Source organism: Poeciliopsis prolifica, unplaced genomic scaffold (genome assembly GCF_027474105.1).
Source record: "Poeciliopsis prolifica strain line A6 unplaced genomic scaffold, Auburn_PproV2 SCAFFOLD026, whole genome shotgun sequence".
Lineage (NCBI taxonomy): Eukaryota > Metazoa > Chordata > Actinopteri > Cyprinodontiformes > Poeciliidae > Poeciliopsis > Poeciliopsis prolifica.
The window spans coordinates 2,809,748-2,832,804 of record NW_026562401.1 but is presented as its reverse complement, the minus strand read 5'-3'; the positions used below and the strand labels follow the sequence as shown (position 1 = coordinate 2,832,804).

The window sequence follows — 23,057 nt, the reverse complement described above, 5'->3', positions numbered from 1 at the left end:
GGGTAAACTGTCTTGAGACTGAACAGAATTAAATGTTCAAAAACACTTTTCCATTCAATCTGCTTTGGCACAAAAACTGAGAAAAAGAATTGTGCAATTGCAGCTGACAGTAAGGAAGCTTTTGTAGGCAAATGGCCAAATTTAACCATTAAACACTAAAGATGAGATCACAAGGTTATCATGGACGGAAGCGAAATCATGAATTGATGGATATTTGAAGATGAATAAGCTGCTTTGGACAATAAAAGCGGGAAGAAAATTGCATTCCTGGTATTTCATAAGAGATCTTGAAACATACAAACAGATATGTGCATGTGCAGGCTGCATTTCATTCAGCTTTATTTGACTAATTTGCTCTCAAAATGCTCGCGAAAGCATAGGCTACAAACTCAAATGTCTGTCTATGCTGGATTAACATGGATTAAGCTCACTCCTTTCCTGAGATGACTTAAAGTACAACTGAATAAATACGAATGAACATTCCTAGGTAGTTTATGAACCAAACATAAAACAATAAATCATTCTCAGTATTGTTCCATAAGTTCATATCCGTTTTCTTACAATGAATAACCAAGGATTTTCTACATCATCCACTGTTATTGTAGTTTTACTCAAACTGAAAAATACATCAGCTGTATTGTGATTAATTCATCACATTTGAATTTTCTTTTTTCTTACCAAATTGTTACACTTTGACATGATTAATAATCTTTTAAACTTAAAATAAACTGAATAAATTGTTCCAATATGGATGTTCCACTTCCAGTCCCTGTCGGAATAGAGGTATGAAGACAAAGTAACAATATGTCAAAGTAAATAGGTTTGTTTTAAACAATAATTTAAAACTAGTGTTCAGTACAAAAACAGTGTAGTTTGATTTCTATATAATTGTTGGAACTTGCAAATAAAAAAGACTCCGGTGGGTTCAGATGACTGTCACCTCGCGGCTCTTCTTCTTGATGCAGTCCAGGGTCAGACTCCGGGTGCCGCCTTTACGGACTCCTTCCCCAGGCTGAGGCGAAGCGGGAGGGCCTGCAGCACAGGGAGCCTGAGCTGAGTGCAGAGACAGGCAGGAGGCGTGCAATGAGGCCTCCCTCTGCTGGTGTCGAGGTGGATCTGTGTGAACTTCCCAGGTGGATGACTGCTGGTCTCCTGCATCCCTGGCTGCCTGCTCGGCGGGAGGCTGACTCCTGGTCGGCTGGATGTCTCTGAGGAGCTCCAGCAGCTCTCTCTTCTCCAGCTCTGCCTCTGCCAGTTCCTGCCTCCTCAGACGCTCTGCTCCCAGCAGGGCACGCATGTCGCACATCACACGGGACAACTGACCCTGCAGAAAAAAAACACATCCTATCAGACACATCTGTGACAGCTGTGAATAAATCACTCCATGTCAATGGCTAAGTTGTAGGAAAACCTCAATTTTCAGTTTATTCAGCCTAATATTGCCAATAGACAATGTTAAAAAAATTTTTTTTTTTTTTTTTGTTTTTCAATTCAGCACATTAAAAAATTTGTAGCCCTTCTTGGAAAGACGGTCAATTTTTGATACAAGAGAAGATTCAGGTTCTTAAGAAAATAGCCGCTTATCAATTAATTATTAGTCAATCCATAAGATCAATCAACTTTAGGTTAATTGGTAACGTGAATCCTTAACTCTGGTGTAATTCAGTATTTCACCTTGAGCTCCTCCACTTCACTCTTCAGCTGCGACTCTTTCTGCACCATGTGTCTCCTCTGGGAGTCCAGCCGAGACTCCATCTCTCGTCTCACCTCCTCCACCTTGCACAGCATCTCCGCCCTGCCAAAAACAAACAAACAAAACTCCAAAGTGACAAGATCAGAAGGGACACTGAAGCGTAGTCGTGATGTGACAAAATGTGGGAAAGTTCTGGGGCAAGGACACAAACCTCATCATGTCCACCTCCAAGCGCAGCTCTGCCACACAGTTGTGCTGTGATTGATCGATGGAGTGGAGAGTGTGACCACAGCCGATGGGACACTCTCTGCTGCGGAAGTTGCATTCGGACAGGTGGGCCTCCAAACCTCGCCTCTCCACCTGCACCGGGCAACCTGAGACAAGAACGCCACCGAAATCTCCAGTAAATCCCCAGCTGCATGAAGACTTGGTAACACATCTGAAGTTTTGTTGCATTGTAAGCATTGAGTTTTATTTGCAGATGAAAGATTTGATCTTTATTTTGGATTTTCAATGAGCCAAATAAATGAACAACATGTGAGTTTATCAAACTATCAACGTAACATCGATAAATTTTAAAACTAAACACCTCATGGTGAAGTTGGGAATAAGTGACTAAAATTTTTAATAAAGCAAATATTTTAAAGCTCAAAAGAAGATTTATTAATTTGCAAAATTTAAATGAGAAGAAACAGAGCAACCAAAACACGTTTCATCTTTCAGAGATCCACTTAGCTCTACTTTGAAGAAAGATTTGACAATTTCTGAAACACGGCGAGCATTGCCGGAAAAAAAAGCAAGTTAAAGATAGAAGAACTTCTAAAATCTTGTGACAAGATCAGGAGTAATACTTTACTGGATGTAGAAGAAAATAATTAATGAGAATTTCTCAGTTTCAGCCACTTTAATGGAAGAATGTTTGTGATAAGCATCTAGTTATTTTAAAATCTACAAACTCCACAGCAATCAGACAGCTGCAGAAAAAGCTGATGCAATTTTCATAGCACTGCAAAAAGAAAAAAGAAAAGAAAATCACACTGCATGTTCACACTTTATCACTGTACCTACCACAACGGTAGCAAATGTACTCTCCACCTGACAATGACATGTTCACATTGACATCATGGGTTAAAAAGTACATATTTTATATACATTACGGCTTATCAAATAAATATAGATCCCAGAAAAACTTTGTGTGTGGTCTCTGGGGGGGTTCAGCGCCATGACAACAGATGAGCCACCTGTTGTTCAGCTTGTGGTTTCACGTTACCTTTGTTGCTTACACTTCCATGACGATAACCACTTAACTTTGCAGTAGGTGATATACGTAAATTGAAATAATAAAAAAACAAATCACCGAGCGAATGCTTGGCCTCAGCTAGGAAATGTTTTCTGACCTGTGTTGGAGCAGGCGATGAAGGCAAACTCGCACTCATCCTCATGTGAGTGGAGGCTCTCAAGGGAGCAGACCACCTCGCACCCCTGCCCTGCGTTCACGCAGCGGATCTGCAGCCGGTTCAGGTCGTTGCGCATGTACCTGCCATTAAACAAGCAGAACCTCCCATATATGCAAAAGAATCCTACATAGTTTGAACTCAGTGAGAGATTTGGAGTGATGGGTGGTGCTGCAGGGACCCACCTGTACAGAGGTCTGAGGCTGCTCACATCCAGGGGAAGCCTGTCTTCAGGACAGGAATGGTGATGGAGCAGCCAGCTGCTGATGCAGGCACTGCAGTAAGCATGTTCACATGGTGCCTGGAGGGGGCGCTCCAGCACGTCTCGACACACACAGCAGAGCAGACCCTCATTGACGTAGCCCACAAACCTCTCCAGATCAAAGCCCATCCTGCAGCTTCAGAGGTCACACAGGTTATGCACTGCAACATCAACAACAACAAAAATAAGCTGGGAAGAAAATGTACTCATGTTTATTCTCTCACAAAAAACACTCTCCTACCTTTAAGGTTAATCTTAACTTCATTAAACTCTTCCTTCTTCTTCCCTTCTTTGGTTTTTGACTTCACATGCACCTGCACAGGAAACCTTCCTTCTTCTCTTGTCGCTGCATTCTTTCCCCCTTCATCTCCTCTCGTCCCTCCATCCAGATCCAGGTGAGGGTCTCCTCTCCTGCACAACCCTCCCCTGCCTTTTGAGCGTGCGTCTCTGTGGGGAAGTATCCCTGACAACGGCCAGACAGCTGTTAGATGAGATCGGATGAGGCAGAATTACAGCAACCGAAAAAACTCAGTCAAGAAGAGAGAAACGGGTGCAGGACGTCTCACTTACTGCCTAAGAATTAAAACCGTTTTGGGACATAGCCATTAGAGATCACTCCCAGTTCTGTCTCTCTTTAATGACCTGCCGCGTCCCGAGGTTTCTCTCTTTCTGTCCGTCTCTGGATGTGGGATTAACATGGATTACACTCTCTCCCTCCCTGATTGGATTAAAGAGCACACAACATCAGATGACACAAAACACACCAGGACAGGGATCAGAGGTCATCCCCTCTCTTATAGGTTAGACTCAGCAGAGAAATAGTAAGAGTGACTGCGTAAAAATGTGAAATAAGCCGTCTCTTACTTAAATGTATCTGAAGTTTGAAAAAACCTGGTTGTATTGACAAAACATAAAATGGACCAGCATAGCTTCTATCCATGATAGAAAACTGTTTGCAACTACAGAACTGGGCTGATGTTCTGATGGTCCTTAAACAGAATGTTTCCTTTTACAGTAAGAGGTTAATTTCCTTCTAAATTACGGTATAATTATTATTCAATGCAGGTTTTCACTAAATTACCAGAAAGTAAGCAAAAAAAGAAACTAACCAAAAATCAGCAGTGGTGCTAGTTGTCCATTAAGCCTTTTGAGTTAATGTGTCGAGGAATTTGGATGTGAATTTCATTCGAAATTAAACATTGGTCCCTCAGACAATTAAAGTTCAGAAAGAACCACCAGCAATAAATCAATACAAATGTGTGATAATTCCTGTATAAGTCACCAGTCCACAGACACACATATGCACATTAAGGCAGTTTAGAGAGAGACCTAAAAAAAACCTAAACATTAAATGTCTTTGAGCAGCTGGAAAATAAAAAATAAAAACTATCCACACATTCAAATTCCGCAAAGGTTTAGGGTTAGTTCTAAACAGTGCTAACTACTAGAGCACTCTCAATCAGTGTATGTTTCATTTATATGTACACACTGGCTAAGTTGAAGTCTAATAAACAGTGGTGTGATATAAACACGGAAAGAATCGAAAGTTGATATATCGATTTTAAACATAATGAGCTTTAACAAACATATTTTTAAACATAAAATAATCATAAAACCCCATCAGCGGGGTTCCGACCCCGCCATTGTGTATCTCTGCCACTGTGGTGACGTTGAAACCAAACACACCTTTTTCATTTTGGCCACGCCTTCCGGAAGCGTTAAACCAATCAGATTCTTTCCGCTGTTCAGCGGGAGAAACAACAGAAACGAGTCCAGAGTTGTAACTTGTCGTTGGTTGAGTTTTGGTTTATATATGCGGTGATATAACTTTAATCTCATCAAGGTATGTATGTACAAGACGTCGACTAAGATTATACTACGTCCGAGTTTAAACTCCATTAACCCTTTCAGTAACTTATTTTATAGCTTTTTGGCTAGTTTACTAACCTCTCACACCGATTAAGCCTTTAGCTTTTGCTGATAGGTGGGTTAATAATGGCAGTTATTTGTTAAGACCATATATATATAACACTATTAGCTCGGTTACATCATGGGGAAAGGCATCATCTTGTTAGCTGAAACAATAAAATGAAATGTATAAATAAACAGACTGTTCTGCATTAGTTGAATACTAACAACGCTATTGTTTAGATAAAATGGTGATAGCTATAAGGTTATTAATGTCACAGCTTTCCAAGGTACACAATGGCTTCCAGCTTTGTTTACACTCAGCATAAGGTATTTCTCATAGGAGAAATTAAATGATTATTAAAACAAACCACTTGAAAAATACACTGAGTTGTAATTAATTTCAGTTTACAACAAGAGCAAATACAGAAGATTAGATAACTACTTGATCATGTAACAATTTCGTAAATTTGCCTGTATTTAAAGACAATTACAGACTTTGTGTTTACACTTGAAGGATGCGACGTTCAGGAGCTCCCAGTCAGCTTTTGGGTAATGCTGTGAAAAAACCTCGCTTTGTGCCACCAGGAGCATTTGCTTCATATCCTGCAGAAGAATCAAAGCCTCTAGCCCCTAAACTTGGCTTGGGAAATGCTCTGGATAAAGTAAGTTTGTCCTAATATTTTGTTCTGAGAGCAAATTTTCAAATATTGGTCCGTCGTGTATTTTTGCTCTCTAATTCATGTCTTGCAGGTCCAGAGAAGTCTTTCAGCAGCGGTTCTGAATAAATCAACCTGCAGTGGTCAGGGTCAAACAGGCCAGACTGCTTCAGGTTTGTCCAAGGTGCTGGCCCGAGTTCTCACTGCAACAGAGAGTAAAGAAAATGAGGACGAGGCAAAATATGAAGACTGTATAGAGGACGTAAATTTTTCTGGTGAGGAAACTCTTATTGATCTGGTTTTGTTTATTTTCTTCATTTAAATTTTTTTTTTTTGTATGTTGAAAACAGCAGAAACGTATTAAGCTTGGAAATTGCCCTAAAATGACATTTGCAGGGAATTAGCACTGCTAAATGAAGATGCTCTTTGAAAGCTTAATTGAATCCAGTGATTAGAAATAGAAAGACTTATAAGACTTACAGGTAAAAAGTTACAGATTTGCAATTGTTTTTGATCAGTTTCGAGTTAAAATGTTTGCTGTTAAGGGTTTCATCAGGAGACAAATCTAAACATTTTAAGTAATTGGTTGCTGCCCTCATATCACCAACATGTTTCACTATGTGCACAGAAAAAAAGGTCTGGACATTTAGAATCTACACATTTGCAACAGAGTGCAGCAAATCAGTAAACTATCTTGTAGACACCCTCTGGATTTAGGGTGGCGTTTCAGACTTGACCCACCAGGTGGAGGCAATGAGGCAACAGTGGATTATCTGGTTTCCAGCCTGTGGGGTTCCCCAGAATCCCCAGGAGCAGCAGGAGGAGGTAACTAGAAAGAGCTGGGGTATGAAGAGCTGCTAAAATTGCAGCTCTGTGATTAATGCGTAAGATAGAAAACCAGCAGAGTCTCTTTTATGGTTTTTAACTGGGGTGATAATGGATAACTAAAAGAGCAGAACAGCATAGCAAGCAAATACAGATTTAGGCAGGAACAGGTGAAAAAGACAGTTCTTTTAGAAAATAATCCCTTAAAACAAACCTAGATGGCAGTCTACATTTCTGCTTGAAAGTGTTTTACCTTTTAACTTTATATAAACAATTTTTCTCTCCTTAGTGAGGTCCCACTTTTGCATAGTGAAGAATGGCAACATGATAAACCCTGATGTAGAAGGTTCACTCTTACGATGCTCTGTGTTGTGTCTGGACATTTTATCACTAATATTACCTCTTATTGATTCCATATTGGTGCAAATCTGTCCTATAGATTTTGTTCATACCAGCTGGCAGATTATAAAGTCTGCATACGTATTTGTCATATTTTCTGACATATCAATCCATCCAAAAATATGTCATGAATTCATATTAAATTTATGTTTTAGTACTTTTAAAAACCTTTTGCTTTGACATGACCAATGTGATCCCTGGATATTTTCACAGTTTCTGAAATGAATAATTTTAAACTCTTTTTGAGACTGTTGGTTCTGATCCAACCAACTGATAAAAAACTAACATTCATATTATAATTCAAGGCTGGAATTTCATGAAAGAACTTGCAGTGTCATTTTGGCAGCAACATACAATCATTTCAGAAATGACTGGATGAAGAGATTAGTCTATTTATACAATATAAATGTTGATGAATTCAGTGGAAATGCATGGTTTATTATACAAACCTGACCTTTGAACCTTTAAGATTAAAGTTAACTGACATCTTGGATCCAGACAGAGATGATCTGATAGAGCAGATTGTTCAGCTTTGATCCGAGTGCCTTCATTTTTAAAAATTATTGAATAAAAAAATATTAATTATCTGAAAATATTTTTGTGCACAAATACACATTTTTTTGGTGGGTCTATTTCCTAAAATAATTTTCTCAGTGATTTTTTTTTTTTTTTTGCCAAAAGTATATTTGCATAAATTACTTTTGATTTTGGCAAATACCTAAATAAAAATGAAAACATTGGCGATTATTTTATTTTATTGGGTTCTGTCGTTCTGTTTGCACATACACTACCGACTTCAGCGCAAAGCTCTACCTCCTTTTTTTTTTTTTTTTTTTGCCTGTTTGCTTGTTTCTGCCCTCGGCAGTCACAACACAGATGCTTTTCACCGTGGACAAGACAGGATAGGTGGGTGGCTGGACAGATGAGAATTCAGACGAGGTTCAAGCATCTCCGCTCGTAAAAAAACACGCGCGCTTCCGCCCGCTCTGCACGCGCTCCGAGCGCGCGCGCTGGGATCCGCGCGGGGAACAGGTGTGGGTTTTCGGTGTGTTTTCGAGTGAGGCTGCTTTGAGCGGAACAGAAGCGCGGCTCGTTGGAGCATGCGCAGTCGGCCCTCTCCCCTCCCCCTGCTTCTGTAGTTAAGCCAGCGCTACTCCAAATCTTCCTTCTCTGTAGAAAAACAGAGCCCTCACCCCGCTGCAGCCTCTAATGTTGCGTTTAAAACACGTCCCCCATGTCTCTATGGAAAGCCGCAGCTGCTGTCATTTTTATTTAAAGCAGTCCAGACAGCGTGGCTGTGCTGCTGCTGCTGCGCTTGGTTTGGGGTTTACACAGACCGAGCTGTAAGTAGGTCGGGCTGGGCTTAAGCGGCTTAACTACGTCAGCCTAAGCTGAGAGGAATTCATCCAAAGCCTTCCGCTGGTAGGCGGGGGCCTAAACGAGGCTGGCCTAGTTAAGCCTGATTCTTATTGTGTGCAGCACAGCCAGTTTTTATTGTGCAACGTAGCCGTGAGAGAACCCAGGACCAGAGTGTGAATCCATGCACTTGTTAGTCAAAGCCTAACAAGGCTTGATCTGGAGGAGAAGAGAAGGGAAATGAGGCATAAATGAGTGTTAGGAACAGTGTGTGACCGGGGACCAAGAGAGAGGACGGAAAAGCAGAGTGGGGAACCACAACTCTGAGATTGGGAGCAGTTTTAGGCCCCCGTCTGCTATGCCATAAGATGGCCTCCAACTCTGTGTTCATGTCCAGCATGGTGGGTAAAGCGCGCTCTTCCAACTTCACCCTCTCCGAGAAGCTGGACCTGTTGAAGCTGGTCCGTCCTCACATCCGCATCCTGGAGGAGCACACCAACAAGCACGCCGTCATCGTGGACAAGAACAAGTGCTGGGACACGGTGGCGGAGCAGTACAACGCTCTGGGAGGGGACAGACCCCACCGCACTGCCCAGGGCCTCAGAACCCTTTACAAGAGGCTGAAGGAGTCGGCCAAGCAGGAAGTGATGCAGCGGAGACACGCCCAGCCCGAGTACCGAGGGAGCATCTCTGAGCCGACCAGGAGGATTATGGAGATGATCCCTCACTTGTTCCAACACGTGCCCGTCCACGAGAAGGACCAGGCACTCCGCAGGTACGGTCCAACTTCCACCTGAGACCTGCAAACATTTCATCCTCCCATCCATCACAACGGCACGCCCATTAAAAATACTTTAAAACAGTAAAACTTATTGGCTTTTTAGTTCCATCTTTGTCTCAGTTAGCTGTTTTGTTAGGAAAACGTGAGACATTGTCATTTGGTCTCATATGACATGGGAAACATTCTTAGCTTTACAATTTGGAGAAACGCTCAGCCATTTAAAATAAACGTCATCACCTGTGAGCAGAACTGGGCAGAGTACCCAAAAATTGTGTTGAAGTAAGCCTAGCACTGTTTCAACATGTTTTTACTTCAGTAAAAGTAAAAGCAGCAATGCAAGAAATTACTCAGGACTATGGAGTAATTCTGAGTAATTAGGACTAAAAAAATAATCATAGTTAGGTTTAATTACTCCATAATTACTTCTTATTTTTAGCAGCACAATAAAAATAAGATAACCATAATCATTTGGCATAATTATGCCAAATGATAAATTGTCCCAGATTTTCAAGTAATATAATGGTAAAGACAAAACAATAAACATTTAGCAATTAAAGATGCAAATAGATCATTATTCTTCTGAGCAGAATTTGATATGAACGACAACCAGTCTTTTAACCATCTTTTAAAATTGGTTTGCAGGTTAATATACAACAAGCACACGTCCCCCATTGAGCATCCTGGCAGCAGCTCCTCTCTGGCTGGACTCCAGGATTATGTAGCACCTGTATCAAGCATCGCCCACGAGGTGGTCCAGCTGGACCCCGAAGAGGACGTGAAACCGCCGCCAGACCTCCCCGTCGTCACCTCGCACGCCGTTCCAGTGCTGGACGGATTTCAAGAGCCAGACGGGGAGCAGGACTTAGCCAGCACCCACAATTACCAGGCGTCCTTGTCTCCCGCTTCTTCCTCGGTTAACATCGCCCTGTCTGCCTCGCCGCTGCCTTTGAGCCACGAATTCTACCCAAACGACGTCTACCCTCGCCACGAGGCGGACAGGTTTCGTCCTCTGCACCTTGCCAAGGAGGAGCACGATCTGGTGTTGGCCAATCACAGGAAGGTTTCCCTGTACCTGGAGGAGAAGAGAGAGGGTCTGAAGAGGAAGCAGGAGCTGGAGGAGGAGCTGCTAAGAGCCAAAATCAAAGTAGAGAAACTAAAAGCTGCCCGACTGAGACACGGGCTGCCTATTCCTCTATAGCAACAAGCAGCTTGCACATACTCTGGTTCGCAAATACGCTCACATCCCTGTAGCTTTTTCTCACTTCCATAAACTTCAGTGTATTTTATTATGACTTTATGTTATAAAAAGTAGTGCAAAAAATGACAACTGTTTGTTTATAATGACTTCCCTTTATGAAAAAAGTCTATTCAGTTTTAAATTTTTGTTAGTCTGTAACCTTGGCTCTGGAGCCATAAGTGGCTCTTCCACAATAACTTTGACTAAAAATTACAAAGAACCAGACAGTTAATATTTTTAAATGCAAATTTTATATCAAAAGCAGGTTTTTAACCCTTTTTTCAAAGATTTCCTGCAATATTTGCACTAAATCTTCACAAAGACAAAGAGTGATGTGAAGCAACAAACAGCAAACATTGGTTTAGAATGTGTGATTTGAAAAAAATCCATCCTATTTTATGTTTATGTTATTATTAAATCCTAAAAATGTAAACAATGTCCTGGTTCTATTAAATGACAAGAAATCTCCTAAAGGAGATATTTGTCTAAAAAGTTGTCTTCTGTTCAAAATGACTCCAAACGAGTTTTATTTGGTGTCCTGACACCAAAATGGCTGTTTAAGTTGTAAAGTCTGCAGACTTTGATCTGTCCCTTAAAATCACAATAAAATACACTGAAGCTCGAGGATGTAGCGTCACCATGTATGAAAAAGTTTCCCGGTTCTGACTATTTTTGCAAGACTCTTGAGCGTGTGTGTGTGTGTGTGTGTGTGAGAGAGACAGTGGATGTGACACAAGTGCTTCTGATGAACCGATTCATGCTTGATGGCATTTTTAGAATCTGAATTACTTTTGGAAACATAGTGCCTCATCCGTACCTGCTGCATGTGGTTATCCTCCTGTTTTTAGGGGATGCGCTGCAGTCGGTTACCTTTTATGCCGATCGGTGTTGAACGTTGTCTTCATTGTTCATAGAAGTGGTGACAAGACACTGTGATTGTGTGAAGTGGAAAACAAGTTCTTCATCTGCAACTGGATGGTAGCTGTGGGTTTATCAGGATAGCGTTAATATTCTTTATTAACCAAGATTATTAGGATTGCTGTTGCAATGTAAGTGTAAGTAGTCGGACAGTTTGGACAAATCTTGTCAGTCTGAAATGGAAAAAATCCCCCCGTTTCTGTGGCATTTTGAGGTATTAAGAAGTAATAAACATTAAAGGCGATTATTTTTTAGTTTCTTGGAAAACTTGACAGTTTTATATATCGACTTAAAAATGACAGAAAAAAATTAGGTCACCATAAAAGTTACGTGTCTGAAAATGTTTTTAAATCATAATTGTGGTACAAGAAACATTTTGAAAAGCCTTATCATGTTCTGAAGAAGTAATGTGAGGTAAAAATATGTGACAGTCGGGGAATCTCTGGCTGGGTTGACGGCCCGCTTATTTAAGAAGGAAGAAGAGGAATTTTTTTATATGTATACACATGTATATTTGTTCCTATTTAATGTGAATTTATTGCTCGTTGTTCTGTAATGTTTGTATACCAGTTTGTCCTCATGTTCACTGGTTTCTATTAAAGGGCATTGATTAAATTGCTGGTATCTCCTTTTATTAATACTTTCTACACATTTTTATTCCTAAAACGTCCAAAACGTACTTATAATGAACTTTTGCTGAAAGCACGGATTGTTGTGCTCCAAGTCAAGGCTTTATGCAACAGCGTCATCTATTGGTGGCTTGTTTGTTTGCATCTTCAAGGATTTCTCAGCCTCTTGCTTTTCTTTCTCTAGCAGGAGTAGATGGAGGCCCCCAGTGGACCCACACATCTCCTCAAACCCCTCAGCCTCCCGCAGATTCACCTCGTGCCTCTGCAGCTGCAGGCCCCGATGGAGCCCGATACTTCAGTGTGGTTTGGTGCAAAGCCAGCAAGAAGAAACACAAGCGCTGGGAGGGAGACGCCGTGCTGGTTGCCAGAGGGCGAACAGTTGTACTCAAAGACATGGAGGGGAAGGATATTGGAAAGGGTGAGCCTTAAGAACATTTATTGTATTGTGGAGAGAACACAAGTTAAAGTCAGTGATGTAATTTTATATTGTGGTTCATTTGACTTCAACAGCAGAAGACTACCTCACACCAGGAGGAAATAAGACTCCTTGTAAAAATATGCATATGCATAACTGTAGCAATCGTATTGTTGGAGGTTAAATTGTCCCAGGCATTATTGCAATAAGCAATAATCTTATTTATTGCGTTAGATATTTTCAATGAAGATAAACTTTATTGTTGTACACAACACTTCATACTAGGAGTGTTGAGAGATTTTAAGTATCCAAAATGTAGCCCAAAAACAATAAGAAGCCATTAAAATCAATGAATAAAATGTTTTATTCATTGAATGAAATGGATTATTCATTGAATAAAATGGATTATGAAGTCTCTCCCTTCAAAAATATTAATTATCAGAATATACATTATTGCACTCATTTTTAATTTTTCAAGTGATTATTTGATTTCTTGCTTACGTCAGCAGGTGATTAGAGGATGTCCAGTGTTGTAACATGATCACATAGTTTTGCAGGAAACTATTTGACCTTCGCAGGATGTTTGTGTCGCAGGTAGTGGCTACAAGGTGTCAGAGTTGGCCTCGCTGTCTGAGGGAGAGACGCTGATGATCGGAGGGAAGGAGATAGAGGTGATGGGCATCGTCTCTGCTGAGGACTTTGCCAAAGGTCGTTGTTTCCAGGAGGTTCAAACTGATCAAGAGGAACTGCACGCTAAGGCTGCTCCACCTCCTCCTCGGAGCTTCAACCCCAAACCTTTCTGCCCCCCAACAATGTTGGGCAGAGCAGGACATCCACAAAATAAACCACAAGTGGAGCAAACCAGAAAACCTCATCATGACCCGCTAGCTCCAGGCATGTAGGATAAATCTTCAATTTAACTTTTATAATGCCACGTAAAGATGGTTTTGTTAGTCCACAGACCATAAGGGAATTTTGTGAGACACCATATCTTGTCATAAATAGGAAGTATGTTTATAATTTAAAGCATTTTTGTGTAGAACATTGATGCTGGGTTTGCATTTTTAGCTTTACAGTCCGCTAACATGCTTAATGCTTGACCCACAGCTTGTGTTAATCAGGTAATTGATCTGCTGCTACATCAGCAACAATTATTCATCAGTGCTGACTAAGTGTCTGCATAGTCTGGCATGAGATTTAGCATCATTAATATCCGGTCATTTCTACATTGTTTGTGTAACATTGTTTTTTTTTTGTTTTTTGTTTTTGCAGTTCCACATTTATGTGGTCCATCAGCATTTCTAAGTGAATATGCTAGTGCTATGAAAATTTTTAATTTGATGTGAAATTATGCGCAGAGCAGCGGTCTGTAACCTTTACAACATAAAGAGCCATTTTGCTCCAAGAACAGTAAAATAAAACTATTTTAGAGCCACAAACGTCAAATTATTTTTTGAAAAACTGTTTGAGAAATATTTACTGTAGGAAATTTCTTTTCATTTTTTGAAGAACAAAAAATGAAAACTTTCATTTTTAGAATTTAAAATAAAGATAAACATAAAATAAGATGGATAGAAAAGAACATTGATTCCAGTTTAATGACAAGTAAAGCAGATCTAAAAACATATTACTGGTACTTAAGGTATAATTTTTTATGAAAGTTCAATGAAAATACTGCCGGAAAAAATGTAAAACTTCTATTTGTTATTATATTTGTCTTTAAAACCTTAACATTAAAACCTTACATTTTTAGCCACAGTTGTTAATACCTGCCATTTTTTGAGGTCCAAAGAGCAAACCTCTCATATAAATGCACAATGCTGAACAATTATTTACTGAAATTTTTCTTCATGCACTTCTGAAATGTGAGACATATATGTAATATTACGATGGGGTCTTCAGTCTTTGGGGTTCTCATTTTAAACCTGTTTTCATAGGTGCCTTAGTGATGCCTCGCCCCTCTTCCAACCACCAGTGGCTTCATAACAAGTCAGGCCTTCCTGTGGTCGACGTCGTCGTCGACCCACACCTGACTGCACACCTGCGACCCCACCAGAGGGAGGGCATGCTCTTCCTCTACGAGTGTGTTATGGGCATGAGGTAGGAGTAATGTTCCTCATGTTACCAAAAAATCTCTTCCTGAAATCTGGAGAAGGGACCTACTGCACAAAATTTACATTTTGCACATTTTTTAAAATTCCATTTTGGGTTTTGACGGCTTCTAGTGGCAGTGGAAACTTTTAAAATCCCGCCCCGGTGCTTTTTGGCAATACGTTTATGTGTTTTGGTGTCTGGGGAATGAGCCGTTTCAAAAACCTTCCGATTGCTAAGTCACTGTGCTGTTACCTAGCAGCCCAAGAGGAGCTCCAGCACAGTCAGCTGGTTCTACTGCTGTACAATGGCTACCGGAAAAGTCAAGGGTTTTGTTGTTGACTTACCATCCAAAAGACACCTGCTGAATCCTTGTTGGTTGTGCAGCAGGCTCTACTTATGCTTTTCAAAGATCTATAATTGTGCATCTGTTTGCAGCCACTTTAACGTGAACGTGTAAACATTGAGTTGGGGGGGGCGTGGCCAGCAGTAGCTTATTTGGACTCAAAGTCCCAAGATGCCCTAAAACAGCTTGTTCTGAAAGGAGCTCAAAAGACACAGAACTGACTGGACTAAAATCTTTTAATACAAAAAAGTGTAACAGACAAGTTTGTATAGCCCATTAACCTGTCCTGACCTGTTCAAGGAAACAGGTCAGCCTTTACATGATCATGTTCTTCAGAGCTGCAGGACGTCATGGCGCCATCCTGGCGGACGAGATGGGGCTTGGGAAGACTCTGCAGAGCGTGGCGCTCTGCTGGACGGTGCTTAAGCAGGGACCTTACGGCGGGAAACCAGTCGCAAAGCGCATCCTTGTGGTCACTCCTGGCAGCCTCGTGCAAAACTGGAGAGCAGAGTTCACCAAGTGGCTCGGCCGGGAACGGATCAGCGTCTTCACTGTGGATCAGGTGCATTTTCTTTAGTTTCATAATTCAGACAACATGACAGCAAAGTGACTGTGACAGCACTTTGCTTCGATTAGTTTTCATATGAACATAATGCTATACATGTGAACTCACTCTCTTATATTGAAGTGCACACGGTGCCATATAAATGTCTTAAATGGTTTTAGAAACTGCTTGGCTCTACTAGAAAAATCCAACTGTTTATAGAAAAGGTTTCTCAAGGCAGTAACAATGGATTACGGAGGGAATTGATTTTATTCTGCCTTTTATTCAACCCCAAACTGCTGCTTCAATCAATCAACAAATCAATCATTTATTTACAAAGCACTTTACACAACCACAGTTTAGATAACCAAAGTGCTTTACAAGATGAAAAGGAACATAAAAGACATAAAACATAAAAGCAACAAGTGAATACAAGAAAGGCAACACAGAACAAATGAAATAAAAGCAGAAATGTCACCATATGTTTACATAGTAAAATCCTGCTGGAATGACAGCTTTGATTTAAAAAGGCCAAGTTTGGTAATGGATTGATGAGCAGATTCAGTTGAATTTGATTGAATTTACTCAATAATCATCGTTTGTTTGTTCTGGGTTTCATGGACTAAACCACTAACATTTCATGGTGATGTTTTCTGTTCAGGACCACAGGATAGAGGAGTTTTTATCCTCCCCTCTCCACAGCGTCCTGGTGATCAGCTATGAGATGCTGCTGCGGTGCCTGGAGCAGGTACAGCACATTCATGTCCTGTCACACTGCTAAACATGCATCTTATATAACTTTATTTAACCTTAGCAAATTTGTTGGTTCTGTTGTGTAATAAACAAGAAATGCAACTCTCTGAAATAAGTTGGAATGGTTTTCTTTAATTGTCACCTTTCTGGTGCCTTTTAATCACAAGAACGATCAAATCATGTTTTTCTAATTTAATTTGCGTACTTTCTTGTATACTGACAGCTGTCTGTGGTTCACCTTTTATGTTTTTCAGATCCGGAAAGTGGAGTTTGGTCTCATAATTTGCGATGAGGGTCACAGACTGAAGAACAGCAGCATCAAAACGTCCTCCGCCCTCAGCAGCCTCAGCTGTCACCGCAGAGTCATACTCACAGGTGCACACCGGCTTGAGTCGTCTTAATAAAGACTTTCCGAAGAGACAAACTTCTGGGTTTGTGATCTGAATGATATTCTTTTGTCATATTTAAGGGACCCCGGTCCAAAATGACCTGCAGGAGTTTTATGCCATCATAGACTTTGTGAACCCAGGAATTCTTGGTTCGATCACTGCTTATAGAAAAGTTTATGAAGAACCAATTCTACACTCCAGACAGCCGTCCTGCTCTGAGGTAATGCAGAAAGTCCTTTCTGACTTTTACCACTATTTCTTACTGCACAGTTCCTACGCAGTCTGCAAAGGATGGAAAAAGGGCAAAAAAAATTCTGTGTTTCCAGGCTTTAGTCTTTATCCCATCATTTAAATGACCAATATCTGAATTTATAAAAGTAAGTTGCTCCAAAATGTGAGCTTTGTATGTAGAGGATGAATGTGGCGTTGAATCAATCAGGTCTGCAGGTTTCTGAAATCTTTAAAATCTTTAAGTTGCGTTTTCTGTCTGCCTCTGTAGGACGAGAAAGTTTTGGGGGAAGAGCGCGCTGCTGAACTCTCTCGTCTCACCGGGATGTTCATCCTGCGGCGGACGCAGGAGATCATCAACCGCTACTTGCCGCCTCGTCTGGACTGGACCTTGTTCTGCATGCCGTCGCCGCTGCAGCAGAAGCTGTACAAGCACCTGCTCTGCCACCGCGTCTTCAGAGACTGCCTGCAGGGCTTCACACAAGGCAGCGCCCACCTGGCCTGCATCACTGCAGTGAAGAAGCTCTGCAACCATCCTGGCTTGCTCCACAACACCGTCAAGGTTACATTTTAACTCTCAGCTCTGTGTGTTTCGTGTCAGAAAATTTGGCTGAATAGTGTTGCTGTTTTGCAGGAGAGAACAGAGCGCGGATCTGTGGAGAGCTCTTTGTACGAGGGACTTGCAGATCTTTTCCCAGAATCCTATTGCTCAGCAGGATTCGACACTGCTGACTCCGGGAAACTTTTAGTTCTGTCCGACCTGCTGAGTGCCATCAGACAGCTCAGCCCTTCAGACCGGTGTGTGCAGGTTTATTTTATGGCTGGGCAATACATTTATTTTAGCGATTAATCAAAGTTTGGAAAATGCGTTGTTATTTGCACCTCATAAGTTTCAGAGATGTCAACGTGCCCAAGGCTGCCAACTTGTTTGACAAGTGTTTTTTTTTTTTTACAGCTTCTTTTTATTTTTTTTCTTTGAATTAAAATCAAGTTTTGTTTTTATAAATTATGGGTGTCGGGTCATAGTATTACAAGAATAAAGCCGTACAACAAATAGAGTCAAACTAATATAAGAAAAAAACGTAATAAAATGACCAGAATTTTGTTATAATGTTATGAGATTGAAGTAGAAATTTCACCACACCAAAAATTAAAATGAGAACTGTTGAGCAGTTTTGCTTTTGCATAAGTTGAACAGATGAGGAAATGTTAGTTTTAATGCATGATCATGAACTGATGCAAATAACTGAAGCACTTTTCTCATTAAAAACACATTATTTTAATATAATTTCAACATGTTCTGTTAAAATTTCATCTTTTTCTGATAATAATAATACAACCTGGCCCTAATACTCTGTTGTGCAACAGTACAGAAGGAATGGTTGAAACAAATCCACAAGAAAAAGAAGTAAGAAAAATTGAATCGGTTACAATCGGATCTGGTATGAGAAAAAGAGAAAAAAATCCCATTTTATTTTTACATTATGTCACCCAGCCGTAGTTTATCTGTTACCTGAAACATCTGCACTGTTTACGATCGCAGCTTGTTCCTGCAGGGTGGTCCTGGTGTCAAACTACACTCAGACGTTGGACTTGCTTCAGGACCTGTGTGTTCGATCCGGCTTCACGTTCTGCCGGCTCGATGGTCAGACGCCCACGAGCCAGCGGCAGCGGCTGGTCGACGCCTTCAACAGCCCCTATTCTCAGAGCTTCCTGTTTCTGCTGAGCTCCAAAGCAGGCGGCGTGGGGCTGAATCTGATTGGAGCGTCGCACCTGGTGCTGTACGACATCGACTGGAACCCTGCCAATGACATTCAGGTGAGATTCAGTCACAGATGTGCAAAACAATCCAACAGTTTAACTCTGATTTTAGTGTCTTGTATCCAGTTTTATAATAATAAAGGATTTTGCTTGTTTTATTAAAGTATTTCTGAAAGTTGACAGTTTGTAAAAACAGCAAGATTCTCTCACCTTACATAAGAAGAGGGCAAATGACAATTACTTTAGCTATTGATTAATCTACCAATTATTCTGACAACTAATCAATTAATCAGATGAATAATTGATATATTCTGCCTGTTTTATTATTTAAATCAGAAAATAAACAATTTATTGCCTCATATGCAACATTAAAGCATTCCTTTAGTGAATTATTTATGTTTAGTAGCAAATGTTGCATCTGCGGTGAAAAAAAAACACCTGAACAGGTGAAAAGCTCTGCTCTTCCTGCTTGACTTATCAACACAGTGTAGGGGTTGATTATTTTCTAGATAAATCGATTAAGAATTGAACAGAAAAGGTGCTTAATGAATTATTTTTACAGAATTTGGACCAGGTGAAGCTAAAACTGCCACTTGAGGAGTTTTGGGTCGAAAATATTTCCAAACAAGTTTTTTTTTTTTATTTTAACTGCAAATGTTCATTGTACATTTTTGACTTAATTACTGCTCTGAGTATGTTGTTCATTCAGCCAATGCCTTTTTCAATTAATTGATGACTAAATTAATTGATGGTTATTTAAATACACTTTGCTTTTAATACCGTCGCAGTCAGAGCACAGGTAAAGTTTAATTTAAGTTCTCATTTACGCATAAGTGTCTGATTAGCGAATCACTTGTTAGTCTGTGTGGTTTTGTGATCTTAGTTTCAGGATTTCTTAATAACAAAGAGATGATCTCAACCGATAATTCACAGTGAAGCATATTTATATCCACCAGGTGGCGCTCTGCTCTCAGTTGTATCCTCTAATCTTTCTCTGTAGGCCATGGCTCGGGTATGGAGAGATGGACAGAAAAAGACAGTGCACATTTATCGTCTCCTCACTGCAGGCAAGGAAAAAAGATGCTTCTAATCAGGCAGAATATTTGATAAACCTTCACTGATATGAAGTTTCACACTCAAGTCTGTCTTATTCCCTCCCAGGCACTATTGAGGAGCGTATATTTCAGAGACAGGTGTCCAAACAGGGGCTGTCGGGGACTGTGGTTGACCTGGGGAAAGCAGCAGAACACACAAGCTTCTCCACCAGCGAGCTGCGAGATCTTTTCAGCCTGACGGACACGCCGTGTTTGACCCATGACCTGCTGAGCTGCAGCTGCAGCATGGACGGCTCGGTCAACGGTACGCCCAACTTAAAACCATTCATGACGGCAGTTACAGTCCTGGACAAAAATATTCATACCTCTTTAAACTTTTAATGTTACAGCTGTGAAATTCCAAGTATTTCATTCAGATTTGATGGAAAGTAGCTCATGAAGCTTCAGGGAAGATGAGAAAAAAAGTTGAATTTCAGACGTTTTTATTTAGTTATTTTTTTTACATAATTAAATCACCAAATCTAATCTGTTTTCTAATCATTGTCATTAAAGAGAAGTTAAAATAATTTATTGAGAGGTTATAGGTCGTGCTCATCTTTCTAAATGGCTGCCAGTCAAATTCAAGTTGCTTTGCTCCTAAAGCTAGCATAGCGAATGGAAAACAGACAAGTTTCTGACAAGAAAACGGACAAAAGAACTGTCCAGCCGCTCTGCTCATCTCCAACTAACGTCAGAACATGTGAGGCAGAGTAAGAATTATTGAATAGTGACTGAAAGTTAGGAAAAAAACATCCTAATATTTATGTTTCTTTAAATATTCCATAGCATTGACTGCAGGTTTGCAGGAGTCCCTGGTTTAGAGCACAGCATATTCAAACGTCAGCGTGACCCAGTCAAAGGTTAGACTTGGACTGAAACGCATGCCACACTTTTAAGATCTTTATCTCTCTGTTTTGACTCTCCATCTTTTACAACATTGTACTGGTTTATACCAAAGAATCCAAACGAAACCCCTTTAACTTTGTGATTGTAACAAAATGTGGAATCCTTCCAGCTGCACGAATACATCTTTCTCAACGCGTTCCCTCACTTATCTCTCCTTCCTCAGACATGGGGGTGGAGGAGGTGGAGCTTGTTTCTGACAGGCCGTGCCAGCTCGGTCGTCAGGGCGACCGCAGGGGGGCGGCACAGAAGCATCTCAGCATGTCGGAGCTCATGCAGTGGAGACACTTCTCCGGTGACACACACACCTTCTCAGACCCTTACCTCGATCACGCACGAAGCCACATCACCTTCGCCTTCCAGACCACCATCTCCCACACACCCAGCGAACAGTGACCTGTACACACACACACACACACACTGTATCTGTATTACAGCTTCCAGCAGAGTTTTTAGACTTCTACTGTGTCTTAAATGACCTTAACTGACTGTAATATTTTATAAAATAAATGAAGTTCCATAAAAATAGTTCATGAGAGAAGATTTATTTCTTTATTAGCTGCAGAAACACCTAATAAAAGGGTGTGTCTGCAGCACGGTTTGTATGCAAGGCCAGGTTTATATCGCATCTTAAGATAAGATGCAAGCGACATTTCCTTCTCTCCATCTAGAGGAATATTTACAGCTTCTCTGCTAAGGTTTATGGTTTACAATATCTGCAGGTGGTATAGCGAGCTGGTTTATATTTCTGAAGTGTGTCATTTGGAAACTCAGGGCAGTGAACTCCACTTGAATTGTTTTTCTCCTCGTTATGCAATGATCACCCACATTAGCATGCAGTGAATCTGCTGTGCTTTAAATGTGTGCCATCATGCATTCTGTTCAGTCTGTTATTTTGGATAACACTGCTCTGTTCATGCCCTTCAACACAAAGCTGCTGCGTGGGAGTTACAGCACGCAGTGTGTCAGTGTGTACGGATGCACGCACCCTGGAGATGCGTATGTATATTGGGGTATATCAAATTGAACTATCTGCGGGACAATAAAATGACGACCGACTCTGTGTGTGTTTAGTTAGGCAACAGGTTTTATAATAAACGGGTCTCTGGGATGTTACACTTTTCCTTTATGGATATGACACTATGTGTGACCTGTCAGGGATTTGTTGAGGTTTTTTCTGCTTCTTTGCACAAACCTGACAAGAAATTTCCTCTATGACTTAAACGTTACTCATGACTACATTTTATTGTTTCCTGTGCAAAAGCAGTAAAGAGCTAGCAACGTCTTGATGATTATTACCAGAGATTCACCAATTAGATGCAATAAGTCTGACTAGCCTACTCTAGGAGTGGACTTAAAGTTTTGTCATGATATTTTGTGGAATTCTGATGAAAATAAAAAATAACTTATTTATTTTATTTCATTTTGGGTAATAAGTCAAGAGAAAATGACATGTTAACTAATCAAAAAGTATTACCAATGCACATTATGATCATGTTTAAAAAAACAGTTTTATATTTTATTTTTAAAGTTAAAAAGATGTCTTTAAAGTGTAGACTCTGCATTCACAATTAGTTGTAGCGTTTCAGGCCTTTGTGGTTTCAGCTCATCATTAAAGTCGTTTGGATGGATTATATTATATTTCAGCTGTGCCAGTTCACCTGCGGTGCTCAAACGAATGAGGTTTAAATCTACAACGTCTCGTCTGGAAAGTGGTCAGAAATGTAAACGTTCTGCCGCCGCATGAAATCTCAAAACGATTTAGGTTTTCCTCCAAGTTTCCATGTAGATCTGAACAAAAGTTTCTTATTGATTAGATTCAAGGTTTTCAGATCAACACATCTAGAGACAGAAATGTTTGGTGGTCTAGCAACCATTGCCAAGCAACTTCCTCCAAGCTGCTGGCCTTGCTGGGCTTTACTAGAGCAGGACGCCGCTTGCTGCCGGAGGACGCCCGCTTTTTGTTGGCATTGTTATCGGACACGTGCCCAATAGATGATCGTCCCTCGCTGAAGCAGGATATTGATCTGCATCTGCGTCTCTGACGGGCACAGAGGTCATATTCTGCTGGGTGCATGGATCTGTACAAAGCCCCGCGTTGTTGTGCTGCCAACCCCCCCCCGTAATCCAGACTGCAGCTCGACAGATCAGAGAGCGGCAGCATGGAGTGAACGAATGAACGTCTGGATGTGTGGAGAGGCTCACAGCTGCTGATGGAGACAGAGTTCACTCCATGTGTGATCTGTGACGAGGGGTGAAATTTTCACTGATGCCAGATTATTCTAAAGAGATGCAATTAAAATTCTACAAAGGAAAATGTAATAAAGTGTTCATCCAGGTTTTTACTTAAAATTTATTTGGATTAATTACCGGTTTTACTAAAATGCAGACTTGGCCCCATCTTTTAACATC

General features: G+C 40.7%; 3 protein-coding genes across 7 annotated transcripts; 2 read left to right on the top strand and 1 right to left on the bottom strand.

Annotated features, from left to right (window-relative positions):
- Positions 1 to 321: 321 nt before the first annotated feature.
- Positions 322 to 4,081, bottom strand: rnf41l (ring finger protein 41, like). Of its 4 annotated transcripts, none has more exons than XM_055047762.1 (7): positions 3,980 to 4,081; positions 3,651 to 3,890; positions 3,333 to 3,570; positions 3,091 to 3,230; positions 1,905 to 2,067; positions 1,675 to 1,795; positions 322 to 1,324 (listed from the first exon to the last, which is right to left on the bottom strand). In XM_055047762.1, exons 3-7 carry the CDS (start codon positions 3,536 to 3,538, stop codon positions 926 to 928), a joined length of 1,029 nt encoding a protein of 342 aa, XP_054903737.1. In that variant the 5' UTR covers positions 3,539 to 3,570; positions 3,651 to 3,890; positions 3,980 to 4,081; the 3' UTR covers positions 322 to 925. The 4 variants fall into 4 exon arrangements, with proteins under 4 accessions (XP_054903737.1, XP_054903739.1, XP_054903736.1 ...); XM_055047764.1 differs by having other exon boundaries at positions 3,651 to 3,872; positions 3,980 to 4,067; XM_055047761.1 differs by having other exon boundaries at positions 3,651 to 4,067.
- A 1,083-nt stretch (positions 4,082 to 5,164) lies between these two features.
- Positions 5,165 to 21,276, top strand: rad54b (RAD54 homolog B). Of its 2 annotated transcripts, none has more exons than XM_055048181.1 (16): positions 5,165 to 5,252; positions 5,835 to 5,982; positions 6,071 to 6,251; positions 12,309 to 12,539; positions 13,131 to 13,430; positions 14,474 to 14,636; positions 15,310 to 15,535; positions 16,179 to 16,265; positions 16,525 to 16,645; positions 16,740 to 16,879; positions 17,159 to 17,449; positions 17,522 to 17,685; positions 18,444 to 18,705; positions 19,649 to 19,715; positions 19,810 to 20,007; positions 20,812 to 21,276. In XM_055048181.1, exons 2-16 carry the CDS (start codon positions 5,836 to 5,838, stop codon positions 21,039 to 21,041), a joined length of 2,808 nt encoding a protein of 935 aa, XP_054904156.1. In that variant the 5' UTR covers positions 5,165 to 5,252; position 5,835; the 3' UTR covers positions 21,042 to 21,276. The 2 variants fall into 2 exon arrangements, with proteins under 2 accessions (XP_054904156.1, XP_054904155.1); XM_055048180.1 differs by having other exon boundaries at positions 12,306 to 12,539.
- On the top strand, positions 8,623 to 12,110 carry LOC129371552 (fibrinogen silencer-binding protein). The gene is made up of 2 exons (XM_055048182.1): positions 8,623 to 9,331; positions 9,980 to 12,110. The coding sequence occupies exons 1-2, from the start codon at positions 8,925 to 8,927 to the stop codon at positions 10,533 to 10,535; spliced, it is 963 nt and encodes a 320-aa protein (XP_054904157.1). The 5' UTR covers positions 8,623 to 8,924; the 3' UTR covers positions 10,536 to 12,110.
- Positions 21,277 to 23,057: the final 1,781 nt, after the last annotated feature.